At 38.5% G+C, this 17,856-nt stretch overlaps 1 protein-coding gene across 8 annotated transcripts in view; it reads left to right on the forward strand.

The window, feature by feature from the left end:
* Nucleotides 1–17,856, forward strand: part of ptprea (protein tyrosine phosphatase receptor type Ea) — a 296,189-nt gene that overhangs the window by 263,336 nt on the left and 14,997 nt on the right. For 7 of the 8 annotated variants that reach the window (XM_048550902.2, XM_059653095.1, XM_048550900.2 and 4 more), the window contains 8 exons: nt 970–1,130; nt 8,221–8,356; nt 8,655–8,804; nt 9,834–9,927; nt 11,027–11,103; nt 12,624–12,758; nt 13,501–13,626; nt 16,773–16,924. In XM_048550902.2, coding sequence (XP_048406859.1) covers nt 970–1,130; nt 8,221–8,356; nt 8,655–8,804; nt 9,834–9,927; nt 11,027–11,103; nt 12,624–12,758; nt 13,501–13,626; nt 16,773–16,924 — 1,031 coding nt within the window. The remainder of the gene's footprint in view (nt 1–969; nt 1,131–8,220; nt 8,357–8,654; nt 8,805–9,833; nt 9,928–11,026; nt 11,104–12,623; nt 12,759–13,500; nt 13,627–16,772; nt 16,925–17,856) is intronic. The other variant, XR_007249547.2, reaches the window with a different exon arrangement.

Raw genomic sequence — 17,856 nt, forward strand, 5'->3', positions numbered from 1 at the left:
ACTCCAGGGCGAGAGCAATCCAGGGTTATGAGGAGAAAGCGTGAATAGGGTACTGAGTTGGATGATTGACCATGATCATTTTAAACAATGGAGCAGGGCCAAAGGGCTGAATGGACTTCTCCAGCTGCTATGTCCAATGTTTCTATATTTCTTTGGAATTATCAATCCTTAAATTGTAATCATCATTGACAATATTAAGAATGAATATGGAGGGTAGGAAAGTGGAGTTGAAACAGAGGTCATATTTAAAGGTGGAGCTAGTTTGAGAGACCATGTGAGGTACTTTTCAGAGCTCTTGTGTGCCTACGTTAAATGGCCATTCTTTATAAGAGAGACACACACTAAGTGTCAGCAAGCTAGCAAATCATGGAAAGCTATATGAGTCACATTTGGTAAACCGTAATAAACATTATTTTCGTTTGTAGTTCTGAAATGAACAGAAAGGTATGTTCTGCGATCTTTGATAAGTTTGGCTAACTTGAAATCTGCTAGATGTTTCCCATTCCAAGGTGTATGCACTTCATCACATCTCCCCCACTGAGTTATAAATACCATTCAATTCCTATATATTTAAAACAAGGTGCTTGTCACATCTTCTTTTTCTCTTTAAAAATTAAATTGAAGCTAATCAAGACTTTGTGAGATAGAATTGGTACTTTTCCTGAAAAATAAAATTTGAAGTTAGATTAAATTTAATTTTGAACACACAATGAATATGTCCCAATTTTAGTAACTATTACATTTGAAGGCACAATATTTCCAGTACACTTTTCACACCAACCATGATGAATTCTGACTAAATTAGATTGTAACAAAGATATGGTTCATGCTGTCTTTTTGATTTCACGTTAGGTAAGGAGAGAATGACAGGTTTTGATTCATTGCTGGAAACATTTATGTGTACTTGTACCTTTCTAAATGCATGAGAATTATGAAACAATTGTTGTGTTTTTATTGCATTTTTTACAGCAAAGAGTGGGCAACAAATCTCCAAGACTAATAACACAGCTTCACTTCACTAGCTGGCCTGATTTTGGTGTACCATTTGCACCCATTGGCATGCTCAAATTTCTGAAGAAGGTTAAAATGGTGAATCCTTCCTATTCAGGACCTATTGTGGTTCATTGCAGGTAATTGTTAAGTTTTCGTCCTTCTGCCATAACAAGTGAAGCATTATTAATATGCATTACAGTTCCAAGCTACACAGTCATGGTGTGAAGTTGGATGAACACAGCAGGCCAAGCAGCATCAGAGGAGCAGGAAAGCTTGACGTTTTGGGTTGTTTCCTGCTCCTCTGATGCTGCTTGGCCTGCTGTGTTCATCCAACTTCACACCATGTTATCTCAGATTCTCCAGCATCGGCAGTTCCTACTATCCCTACACAAAGTCATGTTGGCTCTTCCAAAATCTGCATGACTGACTACATATGTTATTAAAGAACTTTGAGTACTATTGATGCCTAACTATAACAATTGCTTTGTGTCAAATTATATGTTATCTTGATCTACAATTGTTGGGGATTTCCACGAGCCTACAATTTAAGTTATGCTCATAAGATGAAGGGTCTAGGCCCGAAACGTCAGCTTTTGTGCTCCTGAGATGCTGCTGGGCCTGCTGTGTTCATCCAGCCTCACATTTCATTATCTTAAACGGGAAACCCCAGCAGCTGTTGAGTGTGTTACATTACAGAGAACATACAGATTATTGAGAGGTGTAATTCAATCAATATTCACTTCACATAATGTCTCACTTTCCCGTATGAAATAACTATTGAATGTTCTGAAATCTGTCTAATGTCCGTTTTACTCTAGAAGACAATTAGTTGTTCTATAACAAGGAAGTCTTGTTAATAAATTGATATTTCTCTTCCATTTAATACGTATAGCATAACTTGCAGACAAACCTTTTATCAGTTTGAATTATTTACAACTCCTAAGTTGTGAGAGGCAAGTATTAATGAAGTGGAACTAATAATTTAGCAACTCTGTTGTCTTCCAGGTGTTTTTTTTTTCCCCTTTGGTCCTTTGTTTTGTTTCTCTCTCACTGTGGATTCTACTTATGTTACACACTTTTCACACCTGGAGTATTGTGGGCCGTTTTCATGGTCTTAGTTGATAAAAGATATATTTATCACAGAGGGCGTACAGCAAAGGTTCTCTAAAGTGATTCATAGAATGGCAGATTTGACATAAAACAAGAGATTGGGTGGCCGGAGTCTGTACACACTGGTTTAGATGAGTGAGAGTATCCCTCATTAAAATATATAAAATTCTGACAGGGCTAAATGCAGGGATGATTCTAGTAGCTGGGAGCTCCAGAATAAGACGTTGGTCTCAGGACATGGGATGGGCCATTTGACTAAAATCCAAAGAAATTTTTTGCACTCAAAGAGGTGAGCCTGCAGAATTCTGAAAGCTACAGTTTATGGAGGCCAACGACTGAATATGTTTAAGGAAGAAATAGATAGACTTATAGACACTAAAGGTGTCAAGCAGTATGGTGGGGGAGCAGGTATATGGCACTGAGACAGAAGGCAAAATCTTGTAGGGGGCTGAATATTGTAGACTGTGTGAGAAAAATGTCAGAATCATGTGAGAAATCCAGTGAGGACTATTTCAAAGTTGGCAGCAACTTGCTGCATCTTTTAACAGAGCTCTAGCATCAAGGTGAAATTCTTTTGAGGCAGACAGAAGCGAATTGCTTAATAAGCACGATGGCTGCTTATACGAACCTTATTAACTACACATCTTGCCTCAATAAACCTACCGCCTGAAATGATCAAAAGGAGATGCCAAGAATTCTCAGCCTGGAAGTCAGAATGGGTACTTGGCAATTCCAGCTCACTGCTTGCTCCAAAGAACCTCTGTGTTGGAGCCAGGTGTCAATATATTGGGACATGGTCCATTGATACTGGCTATGCAGAAACCATGTCCATGGGTACTGACATCGATTTTGTGTAGCATCTACAAACCCTAATGGGACATCTTGAATCCACTTAGAGAATGCTCCTTCATTTCAATGCTGCACTTCTGGCTGCACCAGCAACTATCATTGTAAAGCTGCAGAAAGGACACTTTGCGCTTAGGGACAACCAGTACACAGGTCAGACCAATCTGTGTCTCTGGGGTCTTCACTTGTTCTCTTGGTGCTCACTCACTGTGAGCCATTCTTTTTACTCACAGAATTCCTGCCTTGACTTTTTGCACTTTGCCACCTTACCCAGAGGCTCACAGAATTGCTGTATTGCTCTGCAGTTAGCACAAATACAAAGCTGGAGCATTTCATGGTTGTCCACAGTCCCCAGTCAATGCAAGGGAAATAGCTTTCAGTCAAGGGGCAGCACAGTAAGTCAAAGGCAGCCTCTGACAACAGCCCAAGCACTTGGACACAGTCAGTCAGCTACCTGCGGTGGTCAGAGTCAGGATCCTTCACATTAGGGGTAAGGAGTCAAATGTCAGGCAACCCGCTACATGTCTTATCACTTTCTGCCCTATTTGTGGGTTGTTTTCCTCCTGGAATGAGAGAGAAGCAAGCAGTAAATGAGTTTAAAGTTGCTGGTGGAGCTGTTATTCTCAGTACAGTTGGAGAGATGTCCTGAGAGAATGATTTGGCATCACTGAAGGCATATAGAAATTGTGTTTTTAAGAGTTGAGGTAGGTGGTGAGTGAGGGAAGTAGTTGCAGGCAACAATGAGTGTAATAGAGCATACACCTTGGTACAACATGGGTGTGGTAACAGAGTCAGAGTGAGTTTGAAGTACCAGAGACCAGATAATGGAATTTATGCTGGCAGAGTTGAGAGATCACTAACCTTCTTCTTACATTGCTGGGCATTCCTCCAGATGGTTGAGACTGCACTGACCGAAGTGGCAACCTTGGCCCGGGTTGGTATGGTCTGTTCAATAAGGTCCCCACGACTGGCCTTGTGTCTGCACTCACCCCATACAACAGGATCTCCAGGTTCCTGCCTTTAAACTTGGGGTGATAATTTCCTCTTGTCTATTGTGTACTAAGCCAATGCCAGGAGTCATGTAGGGAAACTTTGGACTGACCATGCTTGACCATGTGCATGATAGCCTTTTAAAGTTATGCAGGCACCACGGTATCCCAGAATAACCCAGCATTGGTGAGTTAGACTGGTTATGTCAATTGGCAGAATGGGACGAGAATCAAATGAGAAAAGCACCATAGGAATAAAAGAGGTACTTCATGGAGTGAATTATATAAGATACAATGGCGGCCTTGCAGCAGGAAGCCCATTATGAAACTCAACAAAACTGACGCAACCAAAAAAGAGTAAGGTTCACCTCAGAGGATCAACCATGATCTGATTGAATGGAATGCGCCTTTTTGTGAGTTTTCTTAGAGAAGGCTTTGCAGAACTGGTGACAGCCCTCCTGCAATGACACTCTGTCTTTCTAATGAGTGTCCTGTTCTCAACAGGCAGTATTTAGCTTCCAAGTGATTACTCCACATGAGGCCATAGCTAGGAATAGAGAGTTGCCTTGTTTAGTATTTCTGAACGACCTTCTGCCTATCATAGCCTGCGGTACGCAGGACAGGCATAGCACCTAATACAGGTGCACTCGTTGAGATCAGCTAATTTAACACTAAAAGCTGAGGATGTCAGATGTATAGGACTTCACATTATAGAATAGATAGGACATAAAGAATGGCAAAAGACCAGTTAGAACATAAAACTATACAACACAGGAATGGGTCCCTATCATATCTGCCTCCACCGCCAGCCATGGCAGTATGTTCCAGAGTCCTACTACTCTCTGTCTAAAAAAAACTTGGCCCTCACATCTCCTTGAACTTTTCCCCTCTCACCTTAAATGCATGTCCCCTAGTATTGAAGTTGTTTTATACAGCTAGTCCAATCCTAGAATAGTGTAATTTTCTCATAGTACAAACATACCCACCTTCTCCAACAGTCTAATACAATGGGGCTAAGATCTGCTTCCAGGCAGAGAAACAGATCAGCTATTTATTCTTTAAATTTGAAAGGGCTGTGGTTGATCACTCTGTGATTGGTCATAGATCTGAGGGTGAAGGAATTTGTGAGTAGTGGTTGGAGGGAATATGAGTGCGGAGAGTGATGAAGTGTAATTTGAAACGACCTATCACTACCAAAATAACTCCAAATTCCAGTCAGATGATGGTGTCCTTTGTGTTTAATGTTACTATGTTGGTCAAGATGGGCAGTATAATGATATCCCATTATCATCCATTTATGCCTCACTTGTATGTGTGTGGACCTAGTAAATGGCTGCTTTCAATTTAAGTGGAAAATCCCAGAACAGCTGCAAGACAGGGACCACGAGTGAAATTATCCCGGGTAATTCTTCCACCATTTTCACTGGTAGCTTTCAAAATTAGATGCAGAAGGGGAAAAAAAATCACAAACGTGCCTTTTGGTTGTGGTAACAGCTTTGTAACTCCAACACCTGTTTATCTATCTGCAGCTCCATAATCAACCATTATCTAAATTCCATCCCAGTAGGCTGGCAGGACAGATGGTTAACCTAGTTAACTTACTACAGTTGATAAGAGAAGTAAAGACAGAGAGAAGACCAGCACTAAAAAAAATGCACCAGGCTGATTAGTTGACCTTTGTATGCTGTATGGTATGATTTCAATTATAAATTTGGGTTTGGGTTCTATTTTTTGTTGTTGCCTTTCATTTTTGCTTTATATAGTGTCTAAATGTTGGGTGCTAATGAGGCCAATTTTTCTCTCATCATTTATGGTATCTTATTTCAAAGCTACCCTTGTTGTTTCCTTATAAAAGCAGTTCTATTAAAGTTTATGAAGTAGCTATACAAGGTTTTGCACAATTGCCTTGAAGGAAAATCCACTGCTGAATATCTTTTCATCTTTACCTTCATAAGTAGAGTTTGTATATGTTGGGTTGCGGTGCCTTTGCTAATCCTGTCTTGGGATTTGAACTTCTATTTTACACAACCTCATATATTAATTCTGTGAACTGTTCTTCTTATGTATTATGAAGTTTCTTTCTTGGAAATCAATACTGGTAGTAGTACTACTTGTATTTGTAAGCAGAACACATCAGCTACAAGCTCCCATGTAGGCACCTCTTTCCCCTTTGCATAAAACAAGGATGTATTAGCTTTAATCTAAATCAAGAATCTTTGCAATTGTTTCAGGAGACAATTCCTTAATCTCTTGATTCCTCATACAGGTCCTTCAGAAATGGATTATTGCTTTCACTGTGGAGATGTGCATTGCTCTTCATACTGTTGTACTCAGGGAACCTGGGCAATTGTGTATTTCCCTTGAAATTTTTTCTCACCAAAGCTACTGTCAAAATAGTATGTATGTTGCATTATTACCAGCTACACGATAACAATCTTCAGTGAAAGGTCAGGCCACCTGTGCCATGGAAATCTCAGAAGCTTGTTATGAGAAAACGTCTCCAAGATGTGGCTTATATCTAAAGAAAATATCAGCTGAGCGTCAGTCAATTAATTTGTCCTCAGAAAATAAGCTTTTATAGCTGCTACAAATATTGTCACTAGCTGATCCAACTTCTAGTCTGCGAATATTAATATCATAGATCATATCTGATTAAAATAGACAATTGCCTTCATGCAGTAGAATCTCCTTGGTTCTTTGAATGATGTTATCCTATTCATTCCTAATTCTAGTCTGATCAAACTTTTACCTTGTTTTGGGAATTAGTGATTGTGTAAAAGTCTTTGAAATGCCTTATTCTGCCTCATCTTGCAAAATAAAAAGTTGATGCATGCTGTAGAGAAGCACATTTGACACAAAATGTTTCAAATGAACAGTCCCTGAGGCACTGGCCAGCACCCTGTGATACATCATCCTCCACAAAGATCGGATGAAAGGCAGGATATATATCTCCGTAATTTTGTATGAAGTAGATCAAACAAAATTATCCTGTAGATAGAATGTGGAACTTCTATGATTGTAATTTCACATTCTGCGTGTGGTATGGTTAACATCTATCCATGTATACAGTCCACAAGGCGAGAAATGTAGAGTCCCATAATCACAAATAAAAGTATTCTCACCAAGATGCGCAATCATTTTTTTTTCATTTGAACAATTTAAACAAACTATTTTTTGTCTAACTAGTTTAACATTTTCAGTGGCTGGGGAATGTTCTGGAATTGAGCAAACAGGCAATAACACAGATGCTACTATCGGTACAAGCCCCTGAAAGATATCAGTATGTATTACAGGCAAATCCTGCTGAGGTTTGTGAAATATCTGTAGCTTTGACAGAGAGTGGCAATTCCATTTTTTTTATTCTAGTGCTGGGGAGAATTTCTTACTATATGCTGAGTTGATTCAAATGAAAAGTGTCATTATGTGCATGGAATAGGGTAAAGGTGAAGCAAGGTACTTTGATTTGTTATTCATTTAGTTAATTAGCAAGCACAAATTGTGGAGCCAAGTCATCGCCTGCCCAACTGCAGAGTTTACGTTGGTTAGACCATCACTATGTCTGGAGTGGAGGCACTCCACAGTAATGTGAAGTACTGTTTGTATTCCTCCATATGTGTGCATTGGGGCTTGTACTGAGGCTTCAGCATTGGAGCAGGTTGGGCGTGTAGGGGTTTTAGCCTGTCCTGAACCTATTTAGCAAGGATCACTCACACCATGGTAGTTCAAAGTCATAAGGAACTTGTTAATTTCTTAGTTACATTGATGAAACAAATATTTAATTCTGAAATTCTTAAAACGTCCAATGAGTCTGTAATTACTTTTACACTTCAGCACCACACAGAAGTAGAACACACAGAAATGCTTGCTCAATCTAATATTAAGTCCATTATTGGAAAATAAAATAAACTTGTGGCCTGGTAGCACATGAGTATGCCAATGCATTGGACCAGGTAGGAATGGAACCTGAATAAACAACTGAGATTCCATATTTATAAATTCTTAATTTCACCTGTGGGGACATGAAAAGGCTCACCATCACAGGAGATTTCTCAGAGAAAAATGAAGATTCATAGGGATTTGGCCCTACCTGCCTCCTTGTAAAATTTGGAAAGACTAAAAGCATGGAATATAACTTGTGGCCACCTATTGCTATAGTATTGTGGCTAGAACATGAAAGACTTGAAACAAGGGAGACGAGAAAATAGATACTATTTCTAATGTTACAAGATGAATTGTAAAACACTGAAAGCATAGACATTTAACAATCCTTTTTACATTGCAGTGCTGGTGTAGGCAGAACAGGAACATTCATAGTTATCGATGCTATGATTGATATGATATATGCAGAGCAGAAAGTGGATGTCTTTGGTTTTGTGTCAAGAATTCGTGGTCAGCGTTCACAACTAGTTCAAACTGATGTAAGTATTAACCATTTTTATCTCTTTTTCCTGCTAGGTTGATGTTGAACCAACACTTCAAAAGAACAGGAGAAAGAAAGCCTTTCTTTGTATTCTATACTAATTTTCTCCATCAGGCCTTTGTTTATTTAATACATTTTTATTAGTCTGCTCATAGCTGATACCTGAACACAGCACTTTTGGTGCCTCAGGAGCTGTCCTCTGGTTCCAATAGACATCCAAGTAGTTTATGATGTTGTAAAATTGTGCCACATATTCAGGTGTAATGTAGTTTTGTTTACTTTATTGTTTGTTGCAGATGCAGTACTCCTTCATTTATCAAGCTCTGCTTGAACATTACTTATATGGCGACACAGAGTTGGATGTGAGCTCTTTGGAGAAGCATATACAGAAGCTTCACAGTAAAGCAGGACAGTTTGATGTCACAGGCTTGGAAGAAGAGTTTAATGTGAGTTAGTAATTTAATAATCAGAGAAGGGCCTGCCATTTAACACTGCATGAACTACTAAAATAATTCTTTGAACTGTGATATCTGACATTAATTGAAATATTGTTTTTGAATACAATACAATATATAGCTTTCTTTTTAAGAATGTCCTGTACCAACTCTAGAACACAGAGTCCAGTGAATAGATGAATAACTCTCATGATTCTGCTCACTGACTTTTAACTCCTCTCAGACTGTAATGTCATTGTACGCTATGCTTTTATTATGAGTTTTAAATTCAGAATACTTAAGGATAGGGAAGGTCTATCTGACCCAAGGATGTAGCAACATAGGAACAGGAATAGGCCATTCACCCCCTCAAGCCTGATCTGCCATTCAGTTAACTCATTGCTGATCTGTGGCCTAATTCCATATACCTGCCTTTAGCCCACATCCCTTAATCCCTTTGCTAAGCAAAAATTTATTTATCTAAAATTTAAAATTAACAACTCATCCTGCATCCATTGCCTTTTGTGGAAGAGAGTTCCAAGCATCTACAATCCTTTGTGTGGGCTTGGCGAAGTGCTTCCTCACATCTCTCCTAAATGGTCTGGCCCTAATTCTCAGACTACACCCTGTAGTTCTGTGATCTCCTACAAATAGAAATAGTTTATACTTATCTATCCAGTCTGTTTTTGTAAATATCCTGAAAACTTCAATCAGATCACCTCTCAATCTCCTAAATTCTAATCTTTGAAATTAGGCTGAATTTATATGATCTTTCCTCATAACCCTGAAGTCCATGTATCATTCTTGTAGACCTACACTGAACTCCTCCTTCCTTAGGTATGGTGCCAAATCTGCTCGCAGTATTAACTAGGGTTTAGTATAGTTGCAGCTTAACTTCTGCATCCTTGTACTCCAACCTTCTAGATATAAATGCCAGCATTCCATTAGCTTTTTGATTACTTCCAAACTATAGTATTAAAAGTTCAATAATTTTGATTCTGACTTCAGCTTGACCATTTCCCTTCTATGTTGTTACTGCAGAAATTAACTACTGTCCGAATAAGGAAGGAGAACATGCGAACAGGAAATAAGCCAGTAAATATGAAAAAAGCCAGAGTTCTTCAGATCATTCCTTGTAAGTGAACTTTTCTTTTATTCCATCCTCTTGTATATTAAAATAATTTCCACCATCCATCAGAAAAAGTCACATGGGGCCATTTTTCTTCCTGGATATCTCATGTTTCCATTCACAAATTGACATCTTGTTTCCTTATTGTTACCAATGACTACATAACTATGTTCTTTCCTGAAGACAAACTGTACAACATATCAATGAATTCTACTAAAGCTATTTGTATTGCTTATCCAGAGGGAATCAGAAGTTGGAATTGTTTGAGACTTTGGAAGAAAAGTCCTGCCTGCTCTGTCACATGGGAGGCAAGGAAAATGAACAAAATGTGGAGTAAAATACCAAATGGTGCCCCTGGTTACTTAAATTTCAGACCTTTTATAGTGGTTTGAGTTTACTCTGAGATTTATCTTCCAAATATGTATAATGTGATTGAGTGCTCAAAGAAGTGGTAAAGTTTTTCCATGCTGCTAAACACTGTGGGAACAATCATAGGGATTGTTCAGGTGTGGGTAGGTGAGGTGGTGAGCATTGTATTGTCAGCTGTGTAAAATTGTCTCTTGAGCATGTGGTTTAAAATTGTAAAACTTCGCTCAAAATAATTTCTACTGATTTTCTTTTTAAGTAGGTGAATACACCAGAGGGGTAGTGCATTATTTATACACTTTAATAGGAGTTGAGATTTAAACTGACAGCCCCCTTTTGATATTAGCATGGGGAATCAGCGGCACAAATTCCATTTTGCGCGTGGTGTCATAAAACCAAACGATACGGGGACACCCCATTCGGCCCATGGAGTCTGCTCTGTTATTCGATCATGGTTGATAAGTTTCTTGACCCTTTCCTCTGCCTTCTCCGCATTACCCTCAATCCTGTTACCAATCAAGACCCAATTTTTCTCTGTCTAAATACTCTCAGTGACTTCAGCACAGACCTCTAAAAGTGATAGGTTCTTGCTTAAAGCTGACGAAAGAGCAAAGACTGTTCTCATGATGTTCATTATCTGGTGGAACTTAGTCTCATTTTAATATGCATTTCTGTCAAGCTGAGAATAGGATGAACTCAGTTGGTATTCAGCTGAATGGAATTTATTTGTATTTTTAAGATGATTTCAACAGAGTTGTTCTGCCCAGGAAAAGAGGACAAGAGTTCTCTGATTATATCAATGCTTCATACATTGATGTAAGTGCACTTATCATGCTTGTTTTTACATGTACTATTTTGGATAAATGCTGAAAATATGACTAGTTTGCTCACTTCAGGAACTTCATAAATTGCAAGTGGAAATAGCTCAATTGTATGTATGTTTTGTGGTTTATTTTCCCATTTCTACAACTGAGTTAGGAAGGGGGTACTGATTCCTTTGCGTAGCCCACTATTCTATTGCTCACAGCAAAGTTTAAATTTAAAAAAGGGCTCTGTTATTGTACATTTTATATTTAGAAACAGACTATACAGCTCAATATCAAAAACAGGTCAGTGAGGTTCCTTCAGTAACAACTAGAAAACTGCTTTGTTGCAAGAAGAACTTAAGCACAGATATAAAGATAATTAGCAAAAAGTTTAAATTTTGCGCGCACACACACACACACACACGAAAAGGCTACAGAGTGACATTTTAAAAGCACTTTAGCCAATTAATTGAGAAAAAGTGTTATTCACCGATTGTCGAAAAAGTGGACTGTAGCCAGTCAATTACACACAAGCTGCTGGCACAGAGGTGTCTTTCTGGATCAGTACTGAAAAGTTTTCTGGAGATAGTGGTAGTAATTTCTGAATTCTCCTTTTGGCAACCCTCTGCTTAGTGAGATGAGGTCTTCCAATGTGTTTTCAACTCTAAAACTTTGAAAGGAGTTTCAAAAAAATTATAATGAAACAGGGAAAAGGCAGTTGCTCTGAGTAACTTATCTCTTTGGCTGTGTTCAAATCCAATAGCTTTATTACATACACAATCCAGGTCATGTCGCCTCTCTAAAAGTATTGTCCACTCTTGCTGAGCAGCTTAGGCTCTTTGGTTAGAGCAGGGAAACTGTTGATTTGCATTCTCCTTTAATTTATAAAATTTCCAATCTTAAAAAATACAACATGCTGCTATGTGCTGAGTCAACAAAATTACAAATTAATATTTCAGTTAGCACATCTTCATTATAACCAACTGTCAATTACACTGGACTAAAACTCGCTAAATCCATTTTATAAAATATCAAATATCTTACATGTCAGATCATTATTGTCTCCATTAAATCTAGCAGAAAGCCATTACTTTATTTTAATAACCTGAGCTTTTGAAAAAAAACAGTGGATGTTTCGTGGCTTTATATACTAGCGTTTGGAAAATGAATTCTTCATAATGCGAGTGATGGGGAGATGATTTACTGTCTTAATAATTCAGTCCTTGGGTTTGTTTTTCAGTGCTTGGTTCACCTTGAATTAATTGGAATATGTTTGAAGTCAGAACAGTGATTCTTTTCAGAAAACAAATCAAGTTGCCAGGGTGGCTGTCTAGACCCAAGTTCAGTCACATTTCAGCAATCTAATCCCAAGTTTGCTAATGAACCTGAAAAAATTAAAATTATTTTGAATCTAAACAAGCATAACAAAAAATTCAGCATGTTAGCAAGTAACAACACTTACACAGTTTGCGCACATAATTTTGATTATTTGTTTTGTTTTTGGTTGTCATTGAAACTGCTTTGTAACAGGGTTACCGGCAGAAGGATTATTTTATTGCTACTCAAGGCCCAATTCCAAATACAGTGGAGGATTTTTGGAGAATGGTTTGGGATTGCAAATCTCATACCATTGTGATGCTCACAGAACTCAGAGAAAGAGAGCAGGTATGATATTATAGAATCACATTTAATACAGTGGGCATACTTCGAATGAAATGTTTTTAGTGCAATCAAACTTGAAAAGTTCAGAAAAATAATCAAATATTGCTGTTTCCTCATGTATTACATGTCAGGAAATGTATCTATCTTGAAATTGCAAAGGTCTACCAGCAAACAATAAATTATAATAAATCAGAAGGAGGAATTATAACTTTAATTTAGTAAATAAACTGTGCTATTTAACAATCACAATAAAAATTATGGATTAACTGCAACAATTTATGAAATCTTTGTTTAAATGAACACACTTGGCTTATTTATATGCCACATAACATATTCGCTAATAACTTGCCTAAAATTCAGCCGTATATCTGTTTTGTACATAAATTCAGCTCTCAACAGGTTAATTCAGCTCATTCCCAGGCTGTAGATGCTTTATAGGGATATGTGATCCCTCCATTCAATTTCTGCACTTCAGTACCACCTTGGGGTGATTATAATGCTGACCAGTTGAAATGATACCTTGTAAATATGTTAATTGGAGTCCAGTGCTTAGCTGGGACCCCAAGACAACTTAAAAGGCCTACCATCATAGTTGCATTAACCGCTGAAAGCAGTCACTCAGTGGGGGTCTTAAAAGGTCAATAAAAATTATTTTCTAAGTACTGATTTCTAACATGGCAAACGTTTTTGTAGAATTGTTCCACTGTGATTTTAAAACATGCAGTAACTTATTGTGTTCTTGCAGGAAAAGTGTTCACAGTATTGGCCATCAGAGGGCACTGTAACATATGGCGCCTACGCGATAGAACTGAAGAATGACCATTTTTCTGATGCTTTCAGTATCAGGGACCTTACTGTCACAAATGCCACAGTATGTGTTGCTTCAGGTTTATATTAAGATGTGAAAAATAATAATAGATAGTTAATGTTTTATTTTAAATCTAGTGATATGCCTTTGCTTTAAGTTTAATCAACACTGTTTATCCCTCCCAAATTAAAAAAAATTCTGTTCCAGAGTTGCTTGTTGCTAGGTGATGTTCCCACAAGGAATCAGGCTGTTTCTTTTTGAGGGCACTTACTGTTTTCTTCTTCTACTTCCAAGACACACAAAGTTTGGCCCCATCGTCCTCGCAAATTACAATCCTATCTCAACATTTCCTCTCAAACTCCCTCAAACGTTGCCACTTTGTGAATCTATTCCTAGTTTCTCCAGAGCTCCATTTTTGAATCCCTCAAGTTAGGTTTCCACCCCTGTCCTAATACCAATATAGTTGTTGTTAAAATGACAAATTTACATCATATGTGACTGTAAGAAAAGTAAACCTTTCCTGTTCATTCTTTCTGCAGTCTTTGATACAAGTGACCACTCTTTTTTATTGTAGCCATAGAATCACTTGCATTGGCTTCTCTTCCTGCTCTGACATTGTTACCACAAGTGACTGACTCTCAGGATCTATTTTTGAGCCTATCCAATTTCTCATCTACACATTACCCTTTGGCAACTTCATGCAACAGCACAGAGTTGTTTTTGCACGTGTTAAAAACACTCAGATCTCCTAACCATCTCTTCCTCAAATCACCATTGACAAATTATCGGGCTACTTATTTGACCTCTGGTACTAGATGAGCAGAAATTTCCTCCAATTAAATATTAAGAAGACCGAAGCTGCTGTTTTCAGTCCCTGTTCCAAATTCTGTTTCCCTGGCGACTTGCTCCTTTTCTTTCCATGGCAACAGTCTGAATGAAGCTTTTGCCCTGACCAATTTACATCACATTTCACACCTCATATCTGTGCTGTTACTAAGACCACCTGTTTCTTTCACATCATTCGTTTTCACCCCTCTCTCAGCTCATCTGCTACTGAAACCCTTATTCACTCCTTTGTTATCTCAAACTTGACCACTCCAGCATGCTCATGGATAGCTTTCAATAGTCAACTGTCTGGAAATGTGAGGTCCACCAAAACACTACAGTGCATTATTGTGTAAGGTAATTGTTTTGCAAGGGTTAATGATACAGCATTGAGTTCTAATCTGATGTCATATAGGCTTTGGTGGGGATAGGGCAGAACAATCTCAGGATGTCATGAAATGCAGAGCTATACTCACAGGTCTCACACAATTCGCTGAATCTTAATGTATTTTTTAAGCTAAGTACCTCACCCACAGTGTAATGACAGCAGCCGCAAAGCCATACTGCTCACAGCACTTCACCAGCATGGCTGCCACTCTCTTGCACATCCAATCCTGTCCCCTCACCCCTAGTCTCTGTTTGACTGCCACACCACACAAATTACCCTTCCTTAGTTACATAGCATCTGAACACCCTTCAAAGTCATCATCACTGTATTCCAGGTGCCCACTGAACATGCACATCTTGTCACTAAATAAAAACCAAAAGAATTGCAGATGCTGTAAATCAAAAACAAAAACAGAAGTTGCTGGTAAAACTCAACAGGTCTGGCAGCATCTGTGCAGAGAACTCGGGGTTAACATTTTGAGGCAGGGTCACTGGACCCGAAATGTTCGCTCTGATTTCTCTTCACAGATGCTGCCAGACCTGCTGAGCTTTACCAGCAACTTCTGTTTTTGTTTTAGGTCTTGTCACTGTCCAGGAGGGGAAGGTCTCACACAAGTAAGCAGTCGGACAATTCTCGGGAAAAATGAGATTTTATTTACAGCCAGCAAAGGTAATCAAAGTGGAAAGATGAGTAGTTTGCTCCCACAATGCAAACCTGTGTCCAGAGCACTGAATAAACTCCCTGCTGATCTTTTAATTGTTTCATGGATTCTTAAGCATCTGTCTACACTATCTGAACACATGGATGAGGCACCTCTGACAAATCTGTACTCTGAGCACTGTTTGGTGGTGTCAGCCTAGATTATGTGAGATGACTAGAGGGATTGGAATCCTCCCCCTCGATATTAGTAATAAATGTGTTAATGGATTCATGTGGAAAAAAAAACAGTCTATTATGTTAAGCAAAGCAGTAACTCATCATTAACATAATGGACAAAGGAATTTTATGCACATTAATGTGTTCATTATTTTATGACACATCACATCGTGATGATTTGAACAACCCAGAAAATATTTTGATTTTGGAAGACTTTTTGGGGGAATTCATCGTTGTTCTTTCAGAGATCCCAACAACAAATGGTCAATTTTACATAATGACTGTGAAAGTCTAAGAATCCAAAGAGAAAGTAGACTGCAAATTGATTTAAATAAACTTGAAATAATTAGTGCAACTAAATGTCATAGATAAAACTACTGTGAGAGATTGAAGTAAATACTGTATATTATAGGGCCAGTTTTCATGAAGAATAAGAAACTTTTTTTATATATATGATAATGTAGAAATTATGTGATGTTGTATCAGCTACTGCTATAAACCTTTTCATATACCTATCGTACTTTAGCATGAGGGATATCAAAAAATATGCAGTTAGGATACGACATCCCACCAAACTAATTCTTTCCATTTCACTGCACACGTTGGTTATCAAACTTGATAGAAGTTGCGTCTTAGGAATCGGCCATTCGGCCCAAACTGCCAATGCTGGAGTTCATGATCCACAAAAAAAATCATAAGAAACAAGAGCAGGATTAGGAATTTTTAAGTCTCTCGAGCTTATTTCAACATTCAGTAGGATCAGGATTGATGTGATTGTGCCCTTAACTCTGTTTTCCTTTCACTCCTCACATCCTTGTGTCACCTTATCAATTCCAGTCTCCAGCATGTACTCACTAAGTTTACTTTCAACAGTTTAAGATAGTGCTTCTAATACTTATATTCCATACGTCACAAAACAAAGGATGTTGGGAGGTATATTAAAATTACGTTAAGAACTGCCAAACAGCATATATTTGACCATAACATTAACATGCAGCAGAAGTGTCTGTAGCTGTGAGTATTTTGTATTTCTAGGTTTTGTTAAGATTTTATGCTGATCAAATAGAGAACCAATACCCATTTAATCGAAGAAAGCAATAACACTGAAATTAAAATGCAGGAAAACAAGGGCAGGATAGTTCGACAGTTCCACTTTCATGGCTGGCCTGAGATTGGCATTCCAGTGGAAGGTAAAGGAATGATAGACCTGATTGCAGCCGTCCAGAGACAGCAACAACAGTCCGGCAATCATCCGATCATAGTGCACTGCAGGTACTTCATTTTACAATATATAAGTAGTTGCAAGATTGACAGCACCCTTTCTGATGTAAAGTCTTGACGCAGAAATGCTAATTTGAACGGTCGGCACGGTCGGTAGGAAGCATTGCACACCATCTGTACCCATCAGGAAATCAGACAAGTTTCCAGTTATTAATGAAAGACCAATTGTGAGCAACATGGCTATAATCTTCTGCTGTGTGATGCTGTAGAGTAAGGCTCCCTGTCCAGCAGTATCAACACCCACTCCAGAAAGTAAATGCATTCTGCAGTATGTTGGAAAGGAAAGATTTGCATTTATCTCCCATCTTAGCATTCAATTCAAGACAACTACAATATGAAAGCAGAAATGTAATGCTGAGGCAGTACAAGGTTCTGGTCAGACCACATTTAGAGCACTGTAAGGAAGGATATACTAGCGATGGAGGGGGTCCAGAAGAGACTTACACGAATGATCCCAGAGGTGAAGGACTTGTCACATGAGGAGCGATTGAGGACTCTTGGTCTGTACTCAGTGGAGTTTAAAAGGATGAGGGGGGATCTGATTGAAACTTGCAGAATACTGAGAGGACTGGATAGAGTGGACATGGAGAAGATGTTCCCACTAGTCAGAGACCAGAGCGGGAGGGCACAGCCTTAGAGTCAAGGAACAACCCTTAAGAATGGAGATGAAGAGGAATTTCTTCAGCCAGAAGGTGGTTAATCAGTGGAAATCATTGCCATGGAAGACTGTGGAGGCCAAATCTTTGAGTGTATTTAAGACAGAGATAGATTCTTGATTAGTAAGGGGATCAAGGGTTATGAGGAGAAGACAAGAGAATGGGGTTGGAAACATATCAGCCATGGTTGAATGGCAGAGCAGAATTGTTCGGCAACATGGCTTATTTCTGCTGTCAGTCTTATGGAAAGGGAAAGGTGCAATGAGA

The sequence above is a fragment of the Stegostoma tigrinum genome, chromosome 20 (assembly GCF_030684315.1).
Source record: "Stegostoma tigrinum isolate sSteTig4 chromosome 20, sSteTig4.hap1, whole genome shotgun sequence".
Lineage (NCBI taxonomy): Eukaryota > Metazoa > Chordata > Chondrichthyes > Orectolobiformes > Stegostomatidae > Stegostoma > Stegostoma tigrinum.